General features: G+C 35.5%; 1 protein-coding gene and 1 long non-coding RNA gene across 4 annotated transcripts in view; one reads left to right on the plus strand and one right to left on the minus strand.

Moving 5' to 3' along the window:
- Positions 1–24,980, plus strand: part of KIF13A (kinesin family member 13A) — a 255,185-nt gene that overhangs the window by 84,148 nt on the left and 146,057 nt on the right. For all 3 annotated transcript variants that reach the window (XM_051970638.1, XM_051970639.1, XM_051970640.1), the window contains exon 3: positions 20,830–20,842. In XM_051970638.1, coding sequence (XP_051826598.1) covers positions 20,830–20,842 — 13 coding nt within the window. The remainder of the gene's footprint in view (positions 1–20,829; positions 20,843–24,980) is intronic.
- LOC127544137 (uncharacterized) lies at positions 1,594–20,842 on the minus strand. The gene is made up of 3 exons (XR_007949380.1): positions 20,659–20,842; positions 8,306–8,394; positions 1,594–1,665 (listed from the first exon to the last, which is right to left on the minus strand). It is a non-coding gene; the product is annotated as an uncharacterized LOC127544137 (long non-coding RNA).

Genomic DNA, 24,980 nt, shown 5'->3' on the forward strand with positions numbered 1-24,980 from the left:
TCTTTTTAAAAACATACTTCATATTATTACATCAACTACATGAAGTGGTGGACTTATCATCACCACCAAGGAAAGAATAATATGCTTAAGTTTTGAGACTTTTTACTCCAGCTTTGCTCTGGTTTGCTTCATAATCAGTTTATTTCTGAATCTATCATTCATAAATGGAAAATGAAACTAATGGACAGACCCACGCAAATGTTCAGTGATCAGCCATTATAGTAAAGTTTTCAGTCAATATAAATTGGTTTAATTTTTGCATAAACTGGAATATTTATATTTTCCAGCAAGTCAAGTAATTTTTCTTAATAAACAATATAGATTTGATGGCTCTTGTCAACAATGAGGTGATTCAGACCAGTTGATGTGCATTAGAATTGATCTTCATATAATTTTGTTTTTGCCTATTATATATAATGATCTCCTGGTTCTGCTCATTTCACTTAGCATCAGTTCATCTAAGTTTCCCCAGGTGTCTCTGAAATCATCCTGCTGGTTATTTCTTATAGAGTAGTAATATTTATGGTCTTAATTCTTGATAAAATTATAAGTTTATGAAAAGTCTTCTTGTATGATAATTTGGAAAAAGTAGCAAGAGAACATTGTTTCTTTTTAACCTGGCTTTGGTTAACCTAATTTAGATTCCTGCTGAACTCATCAGATTGGGAATTGTAGCTATGGTGATTATAGAGCTGGAGACTTTGCAAATGTGGCCAAGAACTAGCTCCACAGAGATAGGAGCCCCAGAGAATGTAATACTTTTGCACTATCTTTGAGTCTTGGATTGGTGATTCTTGTTGCTGTGTTATTAGTTTAAAGATGCTGTGCTGTGAATTTTAATTAAAATTTTTTTTGGTCATAGAAGAAAGGGATGGAATAATAATGTACCAAATATTGAATAGATACATTTGTCATTAATGAAATAAAATTTCATTAAAGTAATTGTTTAATTAAGTTACTTTATTTTCTTCTATTAACTGATATTTTTTGACATTTTTGTTTTTACGAAACCACACATTTTAAGAGAAATTGCTGAAGACCTTTGATAATCTCTCCTAGCATCCTTATAAATTCAGTTACTAAAAATGGATATATAGTTGATTGAAGAGCTGCACATCCAAAGTGCATCAATTAATGGATTCGTGAACCTGTTTGTAGTATATAGATAGGACTGCCTTCTTCATTAAGGTAGCCAACATCTGCCTTGTTAACTAAGAGAATCAATATCCAAAGTAAAAGGAAGGCTCTAGAAAATGAGTAGCAAAGTAAAATAAGGTATGTACATCTCTAATAAGATAATTGAAATCTATCTCATGTACTTTATATTTCCTGCTTTTGTCTACTAAATAAATTAAGCATCATACACACACACACATCCCCAACCTCCTAAAAGGGACCAGGGAACCTATATCTATAAAAATAATTGGATGTTTTGGGTAACAGTGACAAGGTGAAATGAGATGTGGAAATTCCATAAGTAATTTAATTGCATCTTTTATCTTTGAATTCTTCTTACCTGGACTGAGTAACAGAATATAGTAAAGTAGAAGGAATATTTTACAAAATAATAACAAGATGGAAATAGTTAGACATACCTCATTTTCACATCTTGAAACTCTCAGGCAGCTTGCTGCACTGTTTAATTGTAGGCATTAGCCAACAGAGCTAGAAAAGGGATTTAGAAACTTGCTGTAAGAAATGGAAGGTAAATTTTACTGTAACTTATAGAAGAGATATGTCAAATCATAGCCCTCAGCCAGCTCCAGACTGGAACCCAAACCATATTAAAGTACCAAGAAACAAAACCCCAATGCAATATATAGATAATGTCAATTTGTGGTTCTCTAAATTGTGGTTCAGTATTCAATTTGTAGTGTCATTTCTATTTGAGTTTGATGCCACTGGTCAAAATAATATGCTGTATTTATGTTTCTCCTGTAAGGCTCATGTGTGTATAGGAAATATGGATTGATCTCTACACAAAGAGGAGAAAATCTGAACTTACAAACTCTATACCATGGAAAGGAATAGGTAAAATGTAAGAATAAGAAAAGCAGAAGAGAATACCAGAGCTATTATTCATGAAAAGAGTTACCAGTAAATTGTGATCTGCGGTGTGTCTGTACATGAAGAGACAAAGAATAAGCAATAAGGTGGAGGAAAGAACCTTGTGAAAGGAAGCAAATTTGACTTTATGGGAAGCACTGGGATGGGCTTCATTTGACTTGAGTTTGTCTCTGAAGCATTATACTTTTATTAAAACAACAACAAAAAAGGGGGGAGTGAAGATGATAGTGGGAAAACTAAATTACAAACTGATTTTCTTGTTTGCTTCAATCTTTATTTTTAAGGAGAATGATCTTTGCTTTGGAAGGACAACATAAAAATAGTTAGCAGGGTATGAAAGTTTAAGTTGATTGAGGAGACTATCAGGCAGCATCTTACATAATTTGAAATTATGATTTCAAATCTTAATGAACAGACTAAATTCTAGGACATTCAGAGATTCATTAGATGTGACTGCTGAGATGTTGGTGACCTTTGAAGAATTTTAGAAGAAGGTTGAATTAGCATAGAATTGGAAGAGGGCAGAATAGTGTCTTAATTTTTTTTAAAAAAAGGATGGGGGAAGAGCCTGGAAAGTTTGATTTTTATTCCTGCCTAATTCTAAATACATTAATAAAGGAATGACCGTCTATCAGCATTTAAAAAGGGAAGTTCTGATCTCTTAAGAGCTAGCATGGCTTCATCAAGAACAGGTCTTATCATTCAGGGGCAGTGAGGTATAAATGGCATAAATAAAAAAGAATTTTGAACTTGGAAGCAAGGAGGCCTAAATTTGAATCCTAACTGATGTTCCCTAGCTGTGTGATCATGTACTAGTCACTTCATCTCTCTGATCTTCAGTCTTGTCTGTAAAATGGACATTAAAAACAGATGTTGTAACTACAAAACTATGTAACTTCAATGAGATACATATTTAAAGTACTTTGCAAACCTTAAAGTTCTATTTGGACTGTTATTCTTATTTCAAGATTGGTAAGATGATGCATCCTATAAATTTACCATGCTTATATTTCAGGGAAGCATTTGATAGAATTTTTAATGCTGTATTTGTGGCAGAATTAAAATAACATGTGGATCAGAAAATAGGACGTATAAGTGGATTTGTAATTGGTAGAATACAAGATCCAAAGAGTATTCATTAATAGGATAGTGGCAGCTTGGAAGGGAATGCTTTAGAGACCTGAACTTGGGTTTGTGCTATTACATATGTTTTTTTCCAGTGACTGGATAAAGGCATAGGTATAAGGATGAAGGCATCTTTGTTTAAGTTGCAGATTACATGAAGTTGGAAGAGGTAACAGACGAGTAAACAAGTAAATCAGGATTCAAAAATACCTTGATAGTCAATTAGTCAAATATTTAATTACCTACCATATGCCAGGAAGTGTGCTAAGTACTAACAGACTACAATAATGTTCCAAGTTGAGTAAGATGAAATTTAGTTCATTCAGTTGTAAAATTATACATTTGAATTTCATAAAATCAGAAATATAAGTTTGGAGAGTGGTTGTACCTAAACAGTAGTTGCTATGAAAAAGTTCTGGATTCCTGCACAAGGAATGAGGTTGCATTGATAACTTTTGGATCCTTTCAAAATTGAGTTCTGTGACTCTAGGCTCCTGTGATTTCCCTTTGACTTTGATAACAAGATTCAACTCGTGAATTCAATTAAAAATTAAAACATCACTTAACCCAATTGCCTCAGCAAAAATAAAATAAAATAAAACATTTAATAGTGTCTGTTCACCTGAGCAACTTGTGATTGTGCTTTCGGATAATTTTATGACTAAGAGAACTGAAGTTGTCCTTTGAGTTTTAATCATCCATTAAATATGACTTAGTGAATATTTCCCTTACTATTATAGTGCAGTTTTATTGCTTATTTTATCACTCATTGGATGCTTTCAGTAAAGTCCTCCATAACTGCATTACATGATTGTTGTGAGCTTTTTCTTCTAGCCCGGTTAGCTTAGAGGCCTATCTCTCTGCTTGGTTCCAAGAGCTCTCTCCAAATGTCTTTAAATCCAAAGGTCTGGTCCTTCAGCCTCTGCCTCTGTTTTCTTCAGCCTCCAGCCAGCTCCAGTCTTCATGTCATTCCGGTGAAATCTCGACTTGTAGCGTCTTCCTCTCTCCAGCTCTCCGACTGGCCCATTGGCCTATTTATGCTCCTTCCAGAGAGAGGGATTATGGGTAGTTCTACTTAGTACCTTGTTTCAGGTTCTGCCCAAAACATCTTTTTGTAAGATTAGATCAACTCTAACTACTTAGCAGTTAGTAAGGATTCCAACATCTCCCCCTTTCTTTTGTTTTAAAACATAGGGGGTTCCTGAGGGGGTACACATAAATCCATCAATATGGGCCAGAACTTTGTAACAGATATACATGGTATACATAAATCCATCAATATGGGAGGCATTATACATAATTTACAAAAGCACACAGCAATATAACACAGGCTAGTGGTAATGTAACAAATAACATGAATCAACATGAAAATTTAACTACTGCAAAAGTCTCATCAACAATCTTTCATCTCAAGAAATCCAATGATTCTTGCAATTGCTTAAAATACATAAGCACATAGTAATATAACACAGGCTAGTAGTAATGTAACAACATAAATCGACCTGAAAATTTACAAATGTCCATAAGTCCTAGAAATAGTCCATAAGGAATCCATTGTTCATTAGTTCATGCGCCAGGAATCTAATAATTCCTGTAAGCTCTGAAGTACTGCAAAAAGTCTCATCAACAGTTTTTCATCTCAGGGAATCCAGTGATTCTTGCTGGTTTTTCAGGAACTGAAAGCTGAAGATTTTAAAGTTCTTTTGACAGTCTCATTGTTAGCCATCTGATTCCTTTTCCACCTGTGGAAATATAAGCAGATCCTCTTCCCCAAGCAATTAACCTATTTAATTCTCTTCTATTTACCAAATTTGGGATTTCTCCTCATCATCTGGTAATTACATTGGAGTTGTTTGCATTGGATATTGTCTTGTTGTCTTAAAAAGCCTGTATTCTTCCCAACTGTAATCCTGATTGCTTTTCTGTTGGTTGATGACATCAGAGTCCTGAATTTCTAAAGTCTCTCTGGGTGTAACCTCAGCTGCTATCATGCCCCACCTGTCCTTTGATTGATACTTTGGAGCTGGGCCCTGCCTCTCATTCTTCTGGGTCAATATACATTTAGAGGCCCAATGAAAGCCTTGGTTACATTTTGGATATGGGGTTTTGGGTTTTCTCTCACCCTGTCTTCTCACTCTATCTCCATATCTACAATGAGCTCTCAAATGTCCAATTTTTCCGCAGTGAAAACATCGACGAGTTTCTCTAGAATTCCTCTGCCAAGAAGGACCTTGTCTTTCCATGTTCATCATTGTCTGGGCATAATAAGCATTTGTGCCCACTGTGGCACAGCATCTAATGATTTCCTCTAAAGGAGCATCTTTGTCTAGCCCCCATATAATTCTTTTGCAAATCTCATTGGCATTTTCTTTAGCCAGATGTCTGGTCATTATTTCTGTTGCTGCATTGTCTCCAATGGTTCTTATTACAGCTGTTTGTAAACGTCCCACAAAATCTGCAAAAGGTTCATTGGGACCTTGCTCTATTTTTGTGAAAACATTATTTCCATCTTTCTGTCCAGGGAGAGAATTCCAAGCTTTTATTGCAGCCTTAGAAATTTGCTCATACACTGTTATGGGATAATAAATCTGTTCTGAGCTCTCTGCATACTGACCTTCACCAGCTAGTTGGTCAAAAGCAACTTGTACAATAGCTCCTGTTTGCCTATTGTGTTGGGCTTGAATCCTACATAATTCATGAAACTCCGAAAGCCACAATAAATTTTGTCCCGGTTCTAGACAAATTTCCACTATGGATTTCCAGTCATTCGGGGTTAGGATTTCATAAGACAAATTATCCAGTAACATCTTCACATAAGATGATGTAGCCCCATAAAGAGTGCAACCCTTTTTCAAATCTTTAATTTTTCCCAAATTAAAAGGAGTGTATTTTCTCTCTTTTTGACCTGAGGAGTTGAGCTCTTCAATCACAGGATCTCCTTCATTTTTTGCTTTAATTAATGCTTTTTCTAATCTTGTTAAATTCTGCTTTACAGGAGAAGCTGACTGTGTTTCTGTCTCACTCCCTTCCCCTTGTTCTACCCATGAAGGGTTAATTGCGGGGGGAGGGTCATGAGATGTGGAATCACCTAATTCCTCCTTCTGTGAAGTATCATACTCAGAATTGTAATTAACTCCATTCTCATCTGATTTGTCCTCTTTTTCACCTAGTAAAGTTGGCACTTCCTCCTGTACTTTCCTTTTCATCATTCTATCACTTAAATAACTTCTTATAGCCAATTGTATTACATTATATGTATTAATTATTGAGTTAGGCCCATTTTTATCATAGAATTGACAAAGATCCTCTCCAACCAATTTCCATTCATTTAGATCTAATTCCTTATCAAGAGAGAAACAAGGACATATATCCTTTACAGTTTGTAAAAATTCAGTGATTTGCTGTAAACTTATAATTAAACCTTGGCTTTCCATAATTTTGACAATGCTCTCTAAACATTTTCCTTGAACAGAAACAGACTGTTTTCTAAATATCTGTCCCATCTTAGCTGAAATTCTACTTTAACTCTTCTAACAAAATTTCTTTGTTGCACTCACCCTAATTTCTGGGTTGAAGTTTTTTCCACTGGATCAGGATCAGAGGCTTTTCCACTTGAATCAGGATCGGAGCTTTTCCACTGAAATCCACTGAGGGGTCTGTTTGTCCCACGTTCAGGGCGCCAAAATGTTGTGAGCTTTTTCTTCTAGCCCGGTTAGCTTAGAGGCCTATCTCTCTGCTTGGTTCCAAGAGCTCTCTCCAAATGTCTTTAAATCCAAAGGTCTGGTCCTTCAGCCTCTGCCTCTGTTTTCTTCAGCCTCCAGCCAGCTCCAGTCTTCATGTCATTCCGGTGAAATCTCGACTTGTAGCGTCTTCCTCTCTCCAGCTCTCCGACTGGCCCATTGGCCTATTTATGCTCCTTCCAGAGAGAGGGATTATGGGTAGTTCTACTTAGTACCTTGTTTCAGGTTCTGCCCAAAACATCTTTTTGTAAGATTAGATCAACTCTAACTACTTAGCAGTTAGTAAGGATTCCAACACATGATGAGATAATTAACTGTAAAAATTTAAATATTAGATCCATATTGTCTTGATGGATTTATTTTATCTTTAAAATATTCACCTGTAGTCCATAGAACTGTTAGACCAGCCGCTCTGGCACCCATTTTGCTATTGAAGGAGTTTTATTTATTTTTTCTTCGTATAGTAAGGTATAACAATATGTTAGACCAGATGTCAAGTATGAAAGCTGATGCTTCAGCATTCCTATGTTTGCATTTATACATCTGTTCTTAGCAAGTTCCTTAAAAATTTCCTAGATTCAGTGGCATAGTTTATTAATTTTGTGGGGAGGAGGGGATCAGATTTGTCATCCAATCTTTCCATCCCTCTTCCAATATCCCTACATCTTTAGTATGCTTATTTTCTTTAAAAACTTGTCTTGTCCTATTGGGAAAAGACATTCCACAAAAGAGAAAAGTAAAACTGAAGTTTGCTTGGGTTTAGGATTGCTTTTCCTCTTATTGTTTTCTAAGATGAAATTGTTCTGATCTAGGTTGTTATTTTTCATGTGATAGAGGGAATCAATATGGTATTGTGCTGGATTTAAAGACTAAAATGAGGAGTTCAAGTTCTTTTTTTTTTTTCTTTTGGAATATTTATTTTTTTTTTTAATTTAATGATTACTTTATAATGACAACATTATTCCTTGCACTCGTTTCTTTTCCGATTTTTTTTTCCCCCTCCCTCCCTCCACCCCCTCCCCTAGATGGCAAGCAGTCCTTTATATGTTGGATATGTTGCAGTATATCCTATATATATTATATGTTTGCAGAACCAAACAGTTCTCTTGTTGCATAGGGAGAATTGGATTCAGAAGGTATAGATAACCCGGGAAGAAAAACTAAAATGCAGATAGTTCACATTTGTTTCCCAGTATTCGTTCTTTGGGTGTAGCTGCTTATGTCCGTCATTTATCAATTGAAACTTAGTTAGGTCTCTTTGTCAAAGAAATCCACTTCCATCAAAATATGTCCTCATACGAGGAGTTCAAGTTCTGACTCTTTCACATATCAAGTGACTTGAAGCTTAGGTGACTTTCAAACTTGCTTATTACCTGTTCTATAGAATATTGGACTAGCCAGTCTCTCAGTTGCTTTCTAGTTCCAAATCTTCAATCTATGCAATCCAAGAAGGTTCCTTATTCTGGAAAATTTTAAGGTAGATTTGAATGATTTAATTACTAGGATAAAGATCCAATTTTATAAACAAATGAAACTATATACAATTATCCCACAACTTAAATAAGCACAGTTGATTTTTTTTTTGGTGTATTTTGGGTGAATTAAGAAAGGAAAGTGAACATAGGTGTGACCAAGCTGATCACTTTTTTAAAAAAGTAGTTTTAGCTTTAAATATTTAGAGAATTTGGATAATAATTATAGTTAGTGTCTAAGTACCTGTTTGATTTATTAATTTAGTTCCAAATTACTTGAAAAGTGTTGATATCCTAATAACTTAGAAAAAATAAGACACATCAATTTGTAAATCAGCAAAATTACTAATAGAATGTCTGTGTCTATTGGGCAATGAACAAATTTTCAGATTTAGGAATCCCATCGGATAACACCATCTTACTTCCTGTTACCCCTCAGTTGTCGCTGAAAACCCAGTTTTGCAAAGATATTAGGTTGAAAATGAGAACTTTGGTAAAGTTACTGGAAGAGCTGAAAGTACAAATAAACAAAAAATTTTTCTCCAACATTCAAGATCACCATTGCAAGGAAGGCAGTGCTACCTGATGTAGAAATTATGAATTACCCAGATCCTTAAGCTTGGTCTTTAACTTTGGTCAGTGTGTGACACGTCTAGTATTACTGAGTTTTCTCTCATCAGTTTCAATGGCCCTTCAACATCACGGTGAGTTTTCAGAGTTTGGGAACTCAAGGATACATACATCAAATACAGCAGAACTAATGAAATTGTACAAAGGATATGTGCAGAAATTAATGTATCATTTAAGTTTCACTTAATTATTATGGGACAAATAGAAATAGTATGTGTTGTGGTAAAAACCCTTTAAGAATTTTAAATTCAGTTAGGTCTAATTTATTTAATTGCTAAATACCTGTCATTAAGAGCACAAATGTGTGTACAACTAAGACTATAAGATTTGGGGGAGGGCAGGGAGAATTTGGAAATCAGTGAAAGTTATGATAGTTGGAGAAATCTTCATGGAAGAGTTGAGATCTGAGCTGGACCTTGAGATTCAGTGAAACACAAGGGATAGAAGACATTATTTATGACTGACTGAAGAGAGTAACAAGATCAAAAAGTCAGAAGAATGAGCATGGAGTTTTCATAGGACAATAAGGATATAGGATATCTTTGAGTAGAGGAATCTAAGTAAGGCTTAAGGAAATCAGAAATAGCAAGTTGCTGTTGCAGTGATTAGAAAATTGGTGTGGAGTCAGAAATACTTGAGTTCTCATTCTGAGCCAGACATTTTTTTTTTTTTTTTTTTTTTTTTTAAACTTATTTATTTATTTATTAAATAACTTTTTATTGACAGAACCCATGTCAGGGTAATTTTTTATAGCATTATCCTTTTTTTTTTTTTTTTTTTTTTTTTTAATAATTACATTATATTTACACTCATTTCTGTTCCGATTTTTTTTTCCCCTCCCTCCCTCCACCCCCTCCCCTAGATGGCAAGCAGTCCTTTATATGTTGGATATGTTGCAGTATATCCTAGATACAATATATGTTTGCAGAACCGAACAGTTCTCTTGTTGCGTAGGGAGAATTGGATTCAGAAGGTATAAATAATCCGGGAAGAGAAACAAAAATGCAGATAGTTCACATTCGTTTCCCAGTGTTCTTTCTTTGGGTGTAGCTGCTTTTGTCCGTCATTTATCAATTGAAACTCAGGTCTCTTTGTCAAAGAAATCCACTTCCATCAAAATATGTCCTCATACAATATCGTTGTCGAAGTGTATAATGATCTCCTGGTTCTGCTCATTTCACTTAGCATCAGTTCATGTAGGTCTCTCCAAGCCTCTCTGTATTCATCCTGCTGGTCATTTCTTACAGAACAATAATATTCCATAACATTCATATACCACAATTTACCCAGCCATTCTCCAATTGATGGGCATCCATTCATTTTCCAGTTTCTAGCCACTACAAACAGGGCTGCTACAAACATTTTGGCACATACAGGTCCCTTTCCCTTCTTTAGTATTTCTTTGGGATATAAGCCCAATAGAAACACTGCTGGATCAAAGGATATGCACATTTTGATAATTTTTTGGGCATAATTCCAGATTGCTCTCCAGAATGGTTGGATTCGTTCACAACTCCACCAACAATGCATTAGTGTCCCAGTTTTCCCGCATCCCCTCCAACATTCATCATTATTTTTTCCTGTCATCTTAGCCAATCTGACAGGTGTGTAGTGGTATCTCAGAGTTGTCTTAATTTGCATTTCTCTGATCAATAATGATTTGGAACACTCTTTCATATGAGTGGTAATAGTTTCAATCTCATCCTCTGAAAATTGTCTGTTCATATCCTTTGACCATTTATCAATTGGAGAATGGCTTGATTTCTTATAAATTTGAGTCAGTTCTCTATATATTTTGGAAATGAGGCCTTTATCAGAACCTTTAACTGTGAAAATGTTTTCCCAGTTTGTTGCTTCCCTTCTAATCTTGTTTGCATTAGTTTTATTTGTACAAAGGCTTTTTAATTTGATGTAATCGAAATTTTCTATTCTGTGGTCAGTAATGGTCTCTAGTTCATCTTTGGTCACAAATTTCTTTCTCCTCCACAAGTCTGAGAGATAAACTATTCTATGTTCCTCTAATTTATTTATAGTCTCGTTCTTTATGCCTAGGTCATAGACCCATTTTGATCTTATCTTGGTATATGGTGTTAAGTGTGGGTCCATGCCTAATTTCTGCCATACTAATTTCCAATTATCCCAGCAGTTTTTATCAAATATTGAATTCTTTTCCCAGAAGTTAGGGGCTTTGGGTTTGTCAAACACTAGATTGCTATAGTTGACTATTCTGTCTTGTGAGCCTAGCCTTTTCCACTGATCCACTAATCTATTTCTTAGCCAATACCAAATGGTTTTGGTGACTGCTGCTTTATACTATAATTTTAGATCAGGTACAGCTAGGCCACCTTCATTTGATTTTTTTTTCATTAATTCCCTTGAGATTCTCGACTTTTTATTGTTCCATATGAATTTTGTTGTTATTTTTTCTAGATCAATAAAATATTTTCTTGGAAGTCTGATTGGTATAGCACTAAATAAATAGATTAGTTTAGGGAGTATTGTCATCTTTATTATGTTCGCTCGGCCGATCCAAGAGCACTTAATATTTTTCCAATTATTTAAGTCTGACTTTATTTGTGTGGAGACTTTTTTATAATTTTGCTCATATAATTCCTGACTTTCCTTTGGTAGATAGATTCCCAAATATTTTATGGTATCAACAGTTATTCTGAATGGAATTTCTCTTTGTATCTCTTGCTGTTGGGTTTTGTTGGTGATGTATAAAAATGCTGAGGATTTATGGGGATTTATTTTGTAGCCAGCTACTTTGCTAAAATTATGAATTATTTCCAATAGCTTTTTGGTAGAATCTCTGGGGTTCTCTAGGTATACCATCATATCATCTGCAAAGAGTGATAGTTTGGTTTCCTCATTGCCTACTCTAATTCCTTTTATATCTTTCTCGACTCTTATTGCCGAGGCTAGTGTTTCTAATACGATATTAAATAATAATGGTGATAGTGGGCAACCTTGCTTCACTCCAGATCGTACTGGGAAAGGTTCCAGTTTTTCCCCATTGCATATGATGCTTACTGATGGTTTTAAATATATGCTCCTGACTATTTTAAGGAAAAGTCCATTTATTCCTATGCTCTCAAGTGTTTTTATTAGGAATGGATGTTGGATTTTATCAAATGCTTTTTCTGCATCTATTGAGATGATCATGTGGTTTTTGTTTGTTTGGTTATTGATATAGTCAATTATGTTAATAGTTTTCCTAATATTGAACCAGCCCTGCATTCCTGGTATAAATCCTACTTGGTCATAGTGTATTATCCTGGTGACAATTTTCTGTAATCTTTTTGCTAATATTTTATTTAAGATTTTAGCATCAATATTCATTAGGGAGATTGGTCTATAATTTTCTTTCTCTGTTTTCAGCCTACCTGGTTTAGGTATCAGTACCATATCTGTGTCATAAAAGGAGTTTGGTAGGACTCCTTCAATCCCTATTTTTTCAAATAGTTTATATAACATTGGAGTTAATTGTTCTTTAAATGTTTGGTAGAATTCACATGTAAATCCATCTGGTCCTGGGGATTTTTTCTTAGGGAGTTGATTGATAGTTTGTTCTATTTCTTTTTCTGAGATGGGACTGTTTAGGATATTTACTTCTTCCTCTGTTAGTTTGGGCAAGCTGTATTTTTGGAGGTATTTTTCTATTTCATTTAAGTTGTCGAATTTATTGGCATAAAGTTGGGCAAAGTAACTCCTAATTATTGCTCTAATTTCCTCTTCGTTAGTAGTGAGTTCTCCCTTTTCATTTTTAAGACTAACAATTTGATTTTCCTCTTTCCTTTTTTTAATCAGATTTACTAAGGGTTTGTCTATTTTGTTGGTTTTTTCATAGAACCAACTCTTAGTTTTATTAATCAATTCAATAGTTTTTTTACTTTCAATTTTATTGATCTCACCTTTTACTTTTAGAATTTCAAGTTTAGTGTTTGACTGGGGGTTTTTAATTTGTTCCTTTTCTAGCATTTTTAATTGCAAACCCAATTCATTGACCTTCTCTTTCTCTATTTTATACAAATAGGCCTCTAGAGATATGAAATTTCCCCTTATTACCGCTTTGGCTGCATCCCATACATTTTGGTATGATGTCTCATTATTATCGTTTTCTTGGGTGAAGTTATTAATTATGTCTATGATTTGCTGTTTTACCCAATCATTCTTTAGTATGAGATTATTTAGTTTCCAATTATTTTTTGGTCTACTTCCCCCTGCTTTTTTGTTGAATGTAATTTTCATTGCATCGTGGTCTGAAAAGGATGCATTTACTATTTCTGCCTTACTACATTTGAGTTTGAGGTTTTTATGTCCTAATATATGGTCAATTTTTGTATAGGTTCCATGAACTGCTGAAAAGAAAGTGTATTCCTTTCTGTCTCCATTACATTTTCTCCAGAGATCTATCATATCTAGCTTTTCTAGTATTCTGTTTACCTCTTTGACTTCTTTCTTATTTATTTTCTGGTTTGATTTATCTAATTCTGAGAGTGCAAGGTTAAGATCTCCCACTATTATAGTTTTACTGTCTATTTCTTCTTGCAGCTCTCTTAGTTTCTCTTTTAAGAATTTAGATGCTACCCCACTTGGTGCATATATGTTTAATATAGATAGTGCTTCATTATCCATGCTACCCTTTAGCAAGATATAGTGTCCTTCCTTATCTCTTTTAATTAGGTCAATTTTTGCTTTAGCTTGATCTGAGATCAGGATGGCTACCCCTGCTTTTTTGACTTCACCTGAAGCATAGTAGATTTTGCTCCAACCTTTTACCTTTAACCTGCATGTATCTCCCCGCTTCAGGTGTGTTTCCTGTAAACAACATATTGTAGGATTCTGGCTTTTAATCCATTCTGCTAACCGCTTCCTCTTTATGGGGGAGTTTACCCCGTTCACGTTTATGGTTAGAATGACCAATTCTGTATTACTTGCCATCTTGTTAACCCCGGTTTATGCTTTTCTCCCTTCTTTCCCCTTTCCCCCCCTTCCAAGTATTAAGCTTGTGAGCACCCCTTGCTTCTCACAGCCCTCCCTTTTTAGTGTCCCTCCCCCCGCCTTAGAGTTCCTCCCCCTATCTTACCCCTTTCCCTCCCAGTTCCCGTATTCCCTTCCGCTTAGCTTATTCCTTCCCTTTCCACTTTTCCCTTCTCACTTTTCAATGAGATGGGAGAAGTTTCACCATAGATTGAATATGTCTTAAGATTTTTCACTTAAAGCCAATTCTGAAGGCAGTAAGATACCCACTATATTCATCCCCCTCCATTCTTTCTCTCAGGTATAATAGGTTTCCTATGCCTCTTCATGAGATGTACTACCCCCACTTTACCCTTTTTCTGGTACAATGTCCTTTCCACATCAATTTCTAGAACAAGGTATACATGTATTCTTTATACATCTATATAGTCAAAATATAGTTCCCAAGATTAATCTTTACCTTTTTAGATTTCTCTTGAGTTCTATATTTGTGGATCAAACTTTTTGTTAAGTTCTGGTTTTTTCATCAGAAATAGATGAAATTCGCTTACTTCGTTGAATGTCCATCTTCTTCCCTGGAAAAAGATGCTCATTCTCGCTGGGTAAGTTATTTTTGGTTGCATACCAAGTTCCTTAGCCTTTCGGAATATCATATTCCAGGCCCTTCGATCTTTTAATGTGGATGCTGCCAGATCCTGGGTGATCCTTATTGTGGCTCCTTGATACTTGAATTGGGTTTTTCTAGCCGCTTGCAATATTTTTTCTTTCACCTGAGGGTTCTGGCATTTGGCCACTATATTCCTTGGTGTTTTGATTTTAGGATCCCTTTCAGTGGGTGATCGATGAATCCTTTCAATGTTTATTTTTTCCTCTGTTCCTATGACTTCTGGGCAGTTCTCTTTGATGATTTCCTGGAAGACAGTGTCCAGGCTTTTTTTTTTCATCATGTTTTTCTGGGAGTCCAATGATTCTCAGATTGTCTCTCCTGGATCTGTTTTCCAGGTCTGTTGTCTTCCCCAGAAGGTATTTCACATTTTTCTCCATTGTTTGATTTTTTTGGATTTGCTTGACTGATTCTTCTTGTCTCCTCGAGTCATTCAATTCCACTTGTTCAATTCTGATTTTCAGTGAAGTATTCTCTTCACTCACTTTTTTAAAATCTTTCTCTAATTGTCCAATTGAGTTCTTTTGTTCTGTGGAATTTTTTTCCATTTCGCCAATTTTGTTTTTTAGAGAGCTGTTTTCTGTTTCCAGTTCACTAATCCTATTTTTCAAGGATTTTACTTCTTTATCCACTCTCTCTTTAACTTTCTCCAGACTCTTTTCCCATTTTTCTTCTAGCTCCCTTGTGAGAGCCTTTTTAATCACTTCTATGAGGTTCATCTGTGCTGAGGAACAGATGATTTCTCCTTTGGGGAATCACCTGGGGACTGCCTGTTTTTAGTCTCCTCAGGATTTAGAGTCTGCTCTCTATCTGTATAGAAGCTGTCAAGGGTTAAAGTCCTCTTCAGCTTCTTGCTCATTCTGTCTATTAATCAGAGATAAACTACCAAAGAAAAACAGAAAAAACTGGAGTCTTTCTTTGGGGGGGGGGCTGGGTGTGTTATCGAGCTTCCTCTACAGACTGCAGGGGGCAGCAGTGAGGCACTAGCAGGACTGTGCTGCGCCTGCGCTCTGAGATCCCAAAGCGTGCTGAGTCACTGAGGGGGGGGAAGGGGGGGGGGCCAGGTCCTGAGAGACTCCAGCTGTTTAGGGTTGTATTCTTCAGCCCCGGTGTTTTTAGCTTCTCTGCTGGGCTGTTGACTTGCTGCAGGTTCCAAACCTGTAGCGAAGCTCTCCCCGCAGAGACGGCTACGATCACTCCCCACCCCCTCTCAGCTCTGCTCCCGTGCTCTCACTGCCGCTGCCCTCAGCCTGCGCCCGATCTAAAACCGCCCCAGCCCTCCAGTAAAGACAGACCTTTCTTGGCGGATCTCAAGGATGGCTTCTCTTGGTAACTATTTGTGGGTTTTTTTCAGTCAAGCATTGATTCAGAGGCTTGTAATGAAGTGGATAGTGAGAGAAAGCGCGGAGCTTATGCAACTGTGAGCCTCCTCTCCGCCATCTTAACCGGAAGTCCTGAGCCAGACATTTAATAGATGTAGAATCCTGGTTAAGTCACCATATTTCTATGCCTCAAGTTTCTTCATCTCTAAAGAGAGAAAGATGACTTAAAAGGGCCTTAAAAGGTGATCCAATGATTTTAGTGTCTAGCAGAATATGATATAGTAAACGGTGGCTAGGTGGATGTAGTGGATAGAGCACTGGCTCTGAAGTCAGAAGGCTGAGTTCAAATTTGACCCAAGATATTTAATAGTGTGTGATCTTGAGCAGTCACTTAACTCCAATTGTCAGAGAGAGAGAAAGAATACAATATAATTACAACATTGCAGAAGTCCTTATCTCTTTGGTTTCATGATTTGTTTTCAGAATTCCAAATTGTAGAGAAATTCAGCTCACCTCTATATAGCATTAAAAGCTAGACTTAAATCTGTTATTCTTAAATTGTAGGGGTTCTTCAGATTTAAAGTTTCAGAATATATGTTTTCGGTTGTTGTTATTAACAGGGAATGTCACCATTAGCTAAATGAAGATGTTAGCCATTCAGTCTCTGTGTATAAATTAAACATGTCTAAGGGAGTATGTTAAATTTTTTAGGCTACTTGATTACTGTTTAATGGACACACTACTGCATCAGCTTACTGAAGCCTTTAGGGCAGCTTCTTTCAGAGTGAATGGAATTTACCAGTGAAATAGACACAAGAACACAATATTTTCCTCTAATAACTATTTTTTATTATTTTCAACAGAACTGATAAGTGTTTGTTCATCCAATTATTTGTATGAGATCTGTTTTGTACTGGTTTCATAATATTGTTGTCTTTCTGATACATATATTATTTTTCATTACTTTATTAGTATTAGCATATTTTATTCTTTGTTTCAAAGATTGACCATCGATCTCCAAAAGACTCCTCCTCTCCTCTCCTCTCCCCTCCCCTTCTTCCTCTTCCCCTTCACCTTTGCCTTGGCCACTCCTCACTTGGAATGTGAACTCTCTGTCAATATATCTAACTCACACCTAAAAATGCTGTGCCATTATAAATTATATTTGTATCAATCAGTAAGCATTTATTAAATTCATAGTCTGTGCCAGGCATTGTGCTAGGCATTAGTCATCCCAAGAATATAACAACTCCCACTAATAACAATCTTGCAGCCTAATGGAAACATATAAAAATATATACAGAATAAATATTTGAGTAAATAAAAACAAATACAATCTAGTTAGACATGGGAGAGCAGGAAGTGGACTGCATCTTGAAAAAAGAGGAATTCTGTGATACACTAAATAACTTGCTCACATCTGGCCCTTACTAGGGAGAGGCCAGAATTTTGAAGGGATTAGGACAGTGGCTATCCTTCTTCTGTCGAGCTTATATCCATTCTAAGCATGTCACTCTCTACTCAGGAAATGAGAGAGGGAAAGGGAGAAGTGATATATTGATATTCTTGCATGATCTTCTAGCATTCTGAGTAAAAGGCCAGATTCTATTAAGTGCTCAAAAACTGTGAAATAAGGCTTGTTTCCTGAGGGGAGGAAAGGAAACATTATTGGAATGGTGATGAAGAAAGGGTCGTTTCATTATTGACCAGCTGAGGAGGTAAAAGCACTTCTGGCTACAAAATAGGTCTTGGTCTTTGCTACTAGTGGTGATTGGCATGCAGCTGTGTTGTAGAGGAAACACTTTAGAACCTCAGAGAGTTCTCTCATATTCTGTGTGGCCAATTCTGGCCTCTATTTCTAGCCATCCTATTATAATTTAGCTAACTGAAATGTAAAATATAAAACGTATTAACTTTATCAGTGCTAATTAATGTGATTGCTATAGTATGCAGAAATTACAATTTTTTGCCAACAAAACTTTTAAAAGACTTTTCCAAACATTGTTTTTAAAGGAAGAGTGGATTTTGCTATACATGAGCTTTTCAGTGTTCCACCTGCTCTGAACAGATGTTTCCCATACCTATGTACAAAATAAGTACTATTTCTGGATATACATTCCTAGTTAATGAAAATCAAAGATAAAAGGTTTCTTAGAATTAAAATCAAGCATATTAAAGTGGTAGTAAATATTTACTTTCTCTAAAAATAGGAAGCTTTTGCAATGATTTGATAACTGGTGAAACTTACTTGTACCTAGGCTACAGTTACCTATTTCAAATAAAAAAAAAAATAGTGTAGCTATTGTGCCCACCTTATTGTGCAAAGTATTTGTGACAAATTTTCAAGCTCTCAGCCAGATTTTACATGAGGACTGTAGTGAGGAATAGAATGGGGTGCCTTTCTTTCATTTTTTGCAATTTCAAGGAAAAATAAAATGCATTAGCTTCACAATTCCAATTATAATGGGATAAATAGCACATACAAATGTAGTGATCCTTCCTTCCCCATACACATGAAAGAATAAACTCATCTACCTAACTGTGAACCACATGTGTGTTCATTCATCTGTCTTATGCTTTGGTTCTGGCTCTTAATTTGTTCTCTGGGAGCTAAGTGAGGGCTGTGGTAACTAAAAAAGAGCTCTGTGCTATTTTTGATTCTACCTTTTTTATTCCCATGCCCTTTCAGTGGAAAGTCAGTTTTCTCATCCTGAGCTCCTTCTCTTTAAACAAGGCTTAAAGCTATGAGATTTCTTCCCCTTTCTCATGAGAATAGAGTTGAACTGCTAGTTTTGAAGTTAACAAATTAGTATGGTGAAAGGAAGGTTGGGAACAGTTCAGTCAACAGAGCCAAGCATTTTTGAATGATTAAGCAGGAAGGGATCCTAGAGATCAATAATTCCTAGCCCCTTAATTTTTATTAATTGTGAATATGTTTGCAAAACCTCTCAGGTTGATATCTGAACACTTAACTTTTCTTTAGAATTTTACCCAAGATACACTTATTATTATTTCTTACAGGAAACAGGTGATTGTAGAGAAACAAAAATATATTATTTTTCAACACTTAATTGTATTAAGACAACCATCTGATTGAACTAATGTAGTTCATTAGTTCAGGGTTTAGAATCCATATATTAGAATGCTGTGAGTATTTTTAGCCAAGTGATATCAGAGGAATTTCTTCTAGTGAGATTTTGTAAGATTACAAGGTGTTTTTGAGTTGTTAATGTGAGGATGAAAGCAAGATAAGATTTCTAGAACAGTAGAGGAACTAATGAGTAGTTAGCATATAAGAAAACCTATTGACCTGGGCACATGTCACCTCTGCTGCCTGGGAAGCTGAGGCTGGTAGGTTTCCTGAAAACAGGAATTCTGGCTTTCCACACAAAATTTAGCATCGCTCTGTTGAACTTTTGGGAATGAAGGGTTACTAGGTTGTCTAAGGAAGAATGAACCAGGCCAGGTTAGAAATAGAGCTAGTCAAAGCTCATGTGCTGATCAGAATAGGACTGGAACTTAAATCCTTGCATTTCTAACCTGGGTCTTTAAAAAATATGTGTTGGGTGGTATGAGGAGCTTCTGTCAGTGGAAATTGGGAAACTATATCTGCTTTAAAAAAGAAAACATCATTTGAATCTGAATTAAATGAATACTTTCTTTAGTAGCATACTGTCACTCAAATAACATTTTATAAAACAGAAGAGGCATTTATATATCTATGTATTAGATTTACAGAATGCATTTCATGGCATCACTTTACCAGAAGAAACTAGTTATAGCTACATTTAGTAAAGGTCATATAATGAATGCAATGGAAAAACCACTGGATTTAGGAGTTGGAAGATGTGAAACTGTGGATAGGTTAGGAAACCTTTCTCAACTTCATTTCCTTCATTTTTTTAAGAGATAGATTACAGTACTTGTTCTGCCTACTTTGCAGGATTGTTTTGGAAAAAAGTACTTAGTAAATAATAAGATGCGGCATGAAGGCATGCTGCAGTCATCAGTTGTTTACTGTGGTTTCCCATTGGGATGGTGGTTTCATCCCAATTTTCAGTATTCTTGCTCTTTTTCCTCCTTCCCATGCCTCTTTAGGACTCGGACTGTGGTAATTCCATCTATGTAATCAATTGATAATTTTTTTAAAGACAAAATGAACTGAGAGAAAGTAAGATTCTGCTCTTACAGTGGTTAAAGGAAAACTGTTTTAAGTGGGACATATATCAGCTTTCTTAGGTCCAAAATACCAATTTGCTTTATCTATTTGCATGAAACATGACATAAGATTAGTAGACTACATAGATAACAATATTTTGATGGTAGCTCTTGTATAAATTAAAGTACATATTTATCCTTATGTAACTAAAGTACAATATTGGTTTTATGAAAACCACATGAAGTCTGAAAAACTGCTACATTTTAAAAGCATATGCTCTAGGGAGATTTAATCACATGTTAAAAAGATGGTGACATTTTTCTTGGCCCAGTGTCTGCTTTTATGTGTCCTTGGAAACTTAAAAAATCTCTCTGAATGACTCAATGGACATGCTTTTTGTTTAAAAAAAAAAAGGCACGTTCTTTTGTGTTTCTTATGAATTTTTTGAGTAAGCCATTCACATTAACACCAAATTTAATGATTTAAAATTTCTTACATTGTCTTCTGATCATCATCTGTGAAGTGAAAAATGTGTAGAATGTGATATGAAAGCCCCAGGTTCACTTTGTGTTTCTTCTTTTTTCTCTCTTTTCATTCCCTCTGATATGGTGGCTGTGCTGGCAATCCTCCTTACAACTGCTACTGATTTTTTGTATCCATCATCAAGAAAACCACCTAAGGTAAGTGTTGATATGTTGTTTGGGTTGTGTGTATTGCCTTAGTAACCAAGGGAATAGGAATGGTGTTTGGAATGTTCTGACTGTGACTGTCTGGTCTATCACATGACCAACCTTCATGGAACACTTCTTCCCCACTGACAGTGTGTGCAGATTTTAAGGAAAAAAACCCTTTCAAGTCAAACATGAGCTAAAGCACAGACTTTTAAAAAAGAAGAAAAAAGAGTAAAAGAGTAGCATGTTTCCTAGTGTCACTGTTAGCATACAGTTGTTTTTAGCTGCTCCAAGATTTATTAAAAATAGCCCCTGTGCTAAATTAAGGATACAACAGGAGGGGAAATGGTCCCTATCTTCATGGAATATACAGTCCAATGGGGGAAATAAAACAGGGTTATAAATATCTACAGCTCAAGTGAAAAATGTGCTAATGACTAGGATGGACATAATTATAAGAAAAAGATTCAATGAGGGAGAGAGAACTTTTTAAATGATAGGATGCATAGGCTAAATAGAGATAAAGATAAGGTAGATTTAGTAACTCAATTTAGTGAACATTTTTCAATGGACCTATATTGTACAAAGTATTGGTACTAAGTATGTGTGTATATTATTTATATATACCTATATGTTTTATGCCACTGTATACACACACACACACACACACACACACACACAGATGTGTTTGCCTTTAAGGAACTTTTATTATTTCATTGAAGTTAGAGAAATCTATTATCTATCATAGATAAGCTTTATACAAGATGTAGTATAATAGAGGCAAATGAAAGGTCCAAAGAAAGTTTATTGTTGAGCTGAGTCATTTCAGTTGTGTCTGATTTTCTGTGGCCCTAACTGGGGTTTTCTTGGTAAAGATAATGACGTGGTTTGCTATTTTCTTCTCCAGCTTGTTTTACAGAGTAGGAAATGGAGGTAAACAGTACACAGAATCACACAGCTAGTAAGTGTCAGAGGCCAAATTTGAACCTCTTGCATCCAGGCGAGGCCATCTAGCCTCTGAGCTCCTTAACTGCCTTTCAAAGAAAGTATTCTGGGGAAAACTTGAAGAAAAAGACCTTTCACCTGGGTTGGAATCAAGGGAGGCTTTCTGGAGTAGGTGGCAATTTAATTAATTGCTGAAGGAAAAAGAGAATTTCCAGCAGGCAGATAGATAAAATATTTGCCATTTGCCAGACACTAAGCAAAAGAAGGAAACATAATTCAAGAATAGGTAACTCAGATTTACAGAAAAAATCTCCGAATTTTTTTTAGTCATAAATTTAACCTCCCCTTCCCAATCAGTCTTTCTCCAGAGCTCCTAATAGTCAGAAAAATCTACTGATTCAAGTTTTAATCCTTTCATTCTGAGCAACCTTTAGTAAAGATGTTAAAATAGTGAAAGAGCCAAAGTTAGAGAGTGGAGAGGAGGGAGTAAAAGAAGGGCACTGAGAATCTGGATGATTATACCTTCAGTAATTGAGACCTGACTGTATTATCTATAGGTATCTTCTTGTGTGACAAAGGGGCCTGGGCAGTTGGTATTAAGAGTTAGAAATTCAACCTGTTCCTGTCCCCTGGAACTGGCCACAGCTATGACTCAAATGAGAAGTAGAAATAGCCAGCCACCTGCATTTACACTTCTGGCTTCAGATTCCTTATCTAGGTGTTTTGGCCTAGAACTGAGATGGTTGAGTTTGTTTTTGAAGCTATATAGATTTAGAGTTAAGATTATTGATATTTGGAACATTGGAAATCTCTGCTAGGGGAGAAAGAAATGGTGAAGGTGGGAGGTAAGTGTTGAGGTTATATAAGGTAGGCAACCTGAATAATTTTAGTGCCAGTCAGGAAAGTATGGATTTCTTTATTTTTTTTTCCTTTCCTTCTTCTCTTGCCATTAGTCTCCTGAGGTTATAGGAGGTTATATAAAGTACTAACTACTTGAGCAGTCTTGGGCATATGAAAATATCTGTTCTATGTGTTTAGTGAAGAAGACTTGCAGTCTATTTTATTTTGATCATCAACAGGACTTGAAAGAGAAATCAGTATACCTTTTGCTCCTCTCTGGCATTTCCAGGCACTTTCTCCACCAATCGGCTTATTCTTGTCATCTATGGAGCCTTAAGAATTATCCTCCTTGATATGATTTCATCCCCTAGATAAGGGGTAGGGAACCTTCTTTTCTGTCAGGGGCCATTTGGACATTTATTACATCATTTGTGAGCTATATAAAATTACCAATTTATAACCTCAAGCAGTGGGGAGGCTGTTCTCCCTAACTTTCTGCTCTTCTTTGCCTGCAGGTAATTATGCAAATGACTTTGCCCGGCCTCTTACACCTGGGCCAGCTACTCCCCACTCCTGCCCTAGATCTAGTCTTCTTCAGCCTAACCTTTTCACTGTCTTTAGTGATTTGATTACTCCGGTTTGCTGGCTTCCTTCAAAACTCAATTTATATGTCATTTTCTGCAAGAGACCTTCACTGACATTCAGTCTTAGCTCTTGGAGCATTTTCTTCATATTATCTTCCATTCACTCTCTATTTTGTGGGTACATGTTTATTTACATGTTGTCTTATCAATCATTAGGGGGGACTATTTTTATTTTTCTTTGTATCCTCATGATTTAATACTGTGCCTAGCAAATAATAGAAGCTTAATAAATACTTGTTAACTAACTGACCATCTTGATAGCTCTTTTAAGACTGAGAAGCAATGTAGTATAATGGAGAGAGAGCTGGCCCCCAAGTTAGGAAAACCAACCCTACAAACAGTGGCTGTGTGACCCTGGGCAAGTTGATTCAGTTTTCAATGCTCTTACCATCTCACTAAAATTAAAGAACCAAGTACAGATTCCTGGGGTGATTGGCTTGAGATCTTCTTGCAAGTTAACATGGGATTATTAATGACTTTTCTTTGAATACTGTTTTTAAACAGTTCCTAAGCTATCTGTATTTTCATTTACATTTTATTTTTTCATTATTCCCATAAAATATTATTATAAACTTTATCAAATGTTTTGATAAAAAAAAACCTAAGGAAAATAGAGTATTGCCCTGAGTTTCCAGTTAGCAGTCTTGTTGAAAAAGGAAATAAGTGTAGTTTTAGTATGATCTGTTTTTGATGAAGCCATGCTGATTCTTTATGACAGAAGCTTCTTTTTCTAGATTTTCATTTTTAATATGTCTTGCCTGAAATCCAGGTCAAACTTAGTGGTCTGTCATTTGAAGATTTCCATTTTCTTCTTTTGTTTTGTTTTGTTTCTAGTTAGGATCTCATTTGCCTCATTATAGAATATAATTAACAAATGTTCATTTGGTACCTACTGTGTACAAGGCACCATGTTTACAAAATCCTGTCTTCAAAGAAGATCACATTTAATAAATGTGACATCATTTATTTTATAAATATTTATTGTGTTGTCTATTATGTGCAAGGCACTGTTGTTATGTACAGTTCCTTGATTTTTTATCATATTTATAGAAAAGGTTAAAATTTCTTTTAGAGAGAAGGGACCAAATGAATATTTTCCATAGTAAATTTATCTAACTTATTTGTCCTGGGGGAGGTATAACCATTAAAATTTAGTGAAAATAAAAGCTACATTTTGTAATTCTGACTTGGTACTAGCTAGCTAAAATTCTCAAATAAGAATGGAAACAATTCAGTGAATGATAGTTTTGAAAAATGATAAAGACGTGGAATATAATGCTAATGTGCCATGGAATACTAAATATGAAGAATTTAGAGAAGTACATAGGAGGACTTATGTGAAATAATGAAATGAGGCAAAAAGAAACAAATAATGTTATGTAGGTAATAAAAAAAAGATATAATTGCACATGTTTAACATTGGATTACTTGCCATTTAAAGGAGGAGATGGGGAAGGGAGGGAAAAAACATTTGAAACACAAGGTTTTGCAAGGCTGAATGTTGAATCCTATGCATGTATTTTGAAAACAGGATGCTTCAAAAACTAAAAAAAAAAAAGATATAAATAAAAATACATTAACAAAAGAAAATTCAGTGCTGCACACTGTGTTGGGATACAAAGATGATTAAGATTTAAGAATCTTACAGTCTACCCAAGCAATGTGGGATAAATGACCTAAGAAAGTTATAAATGAAATGCCATGAGAATTCAAAGCAG

Source organism: Antechinus flavipes, chromosome 1, assembly GCF_016432865.1.
Source record: "Antechinus flavipes isolate AdamAnt ecotype Samford, QLD, Australia chromosome 1, AdamAnt_v2, whole genome shotgun sequence".
Classification (NCBI taxonomy): Eukaryota; Metazoa; Chordata; class Mammalia; order Dasyuromorphia; family Dasyuridae; genus Antechinus; species Antechinus flavipes.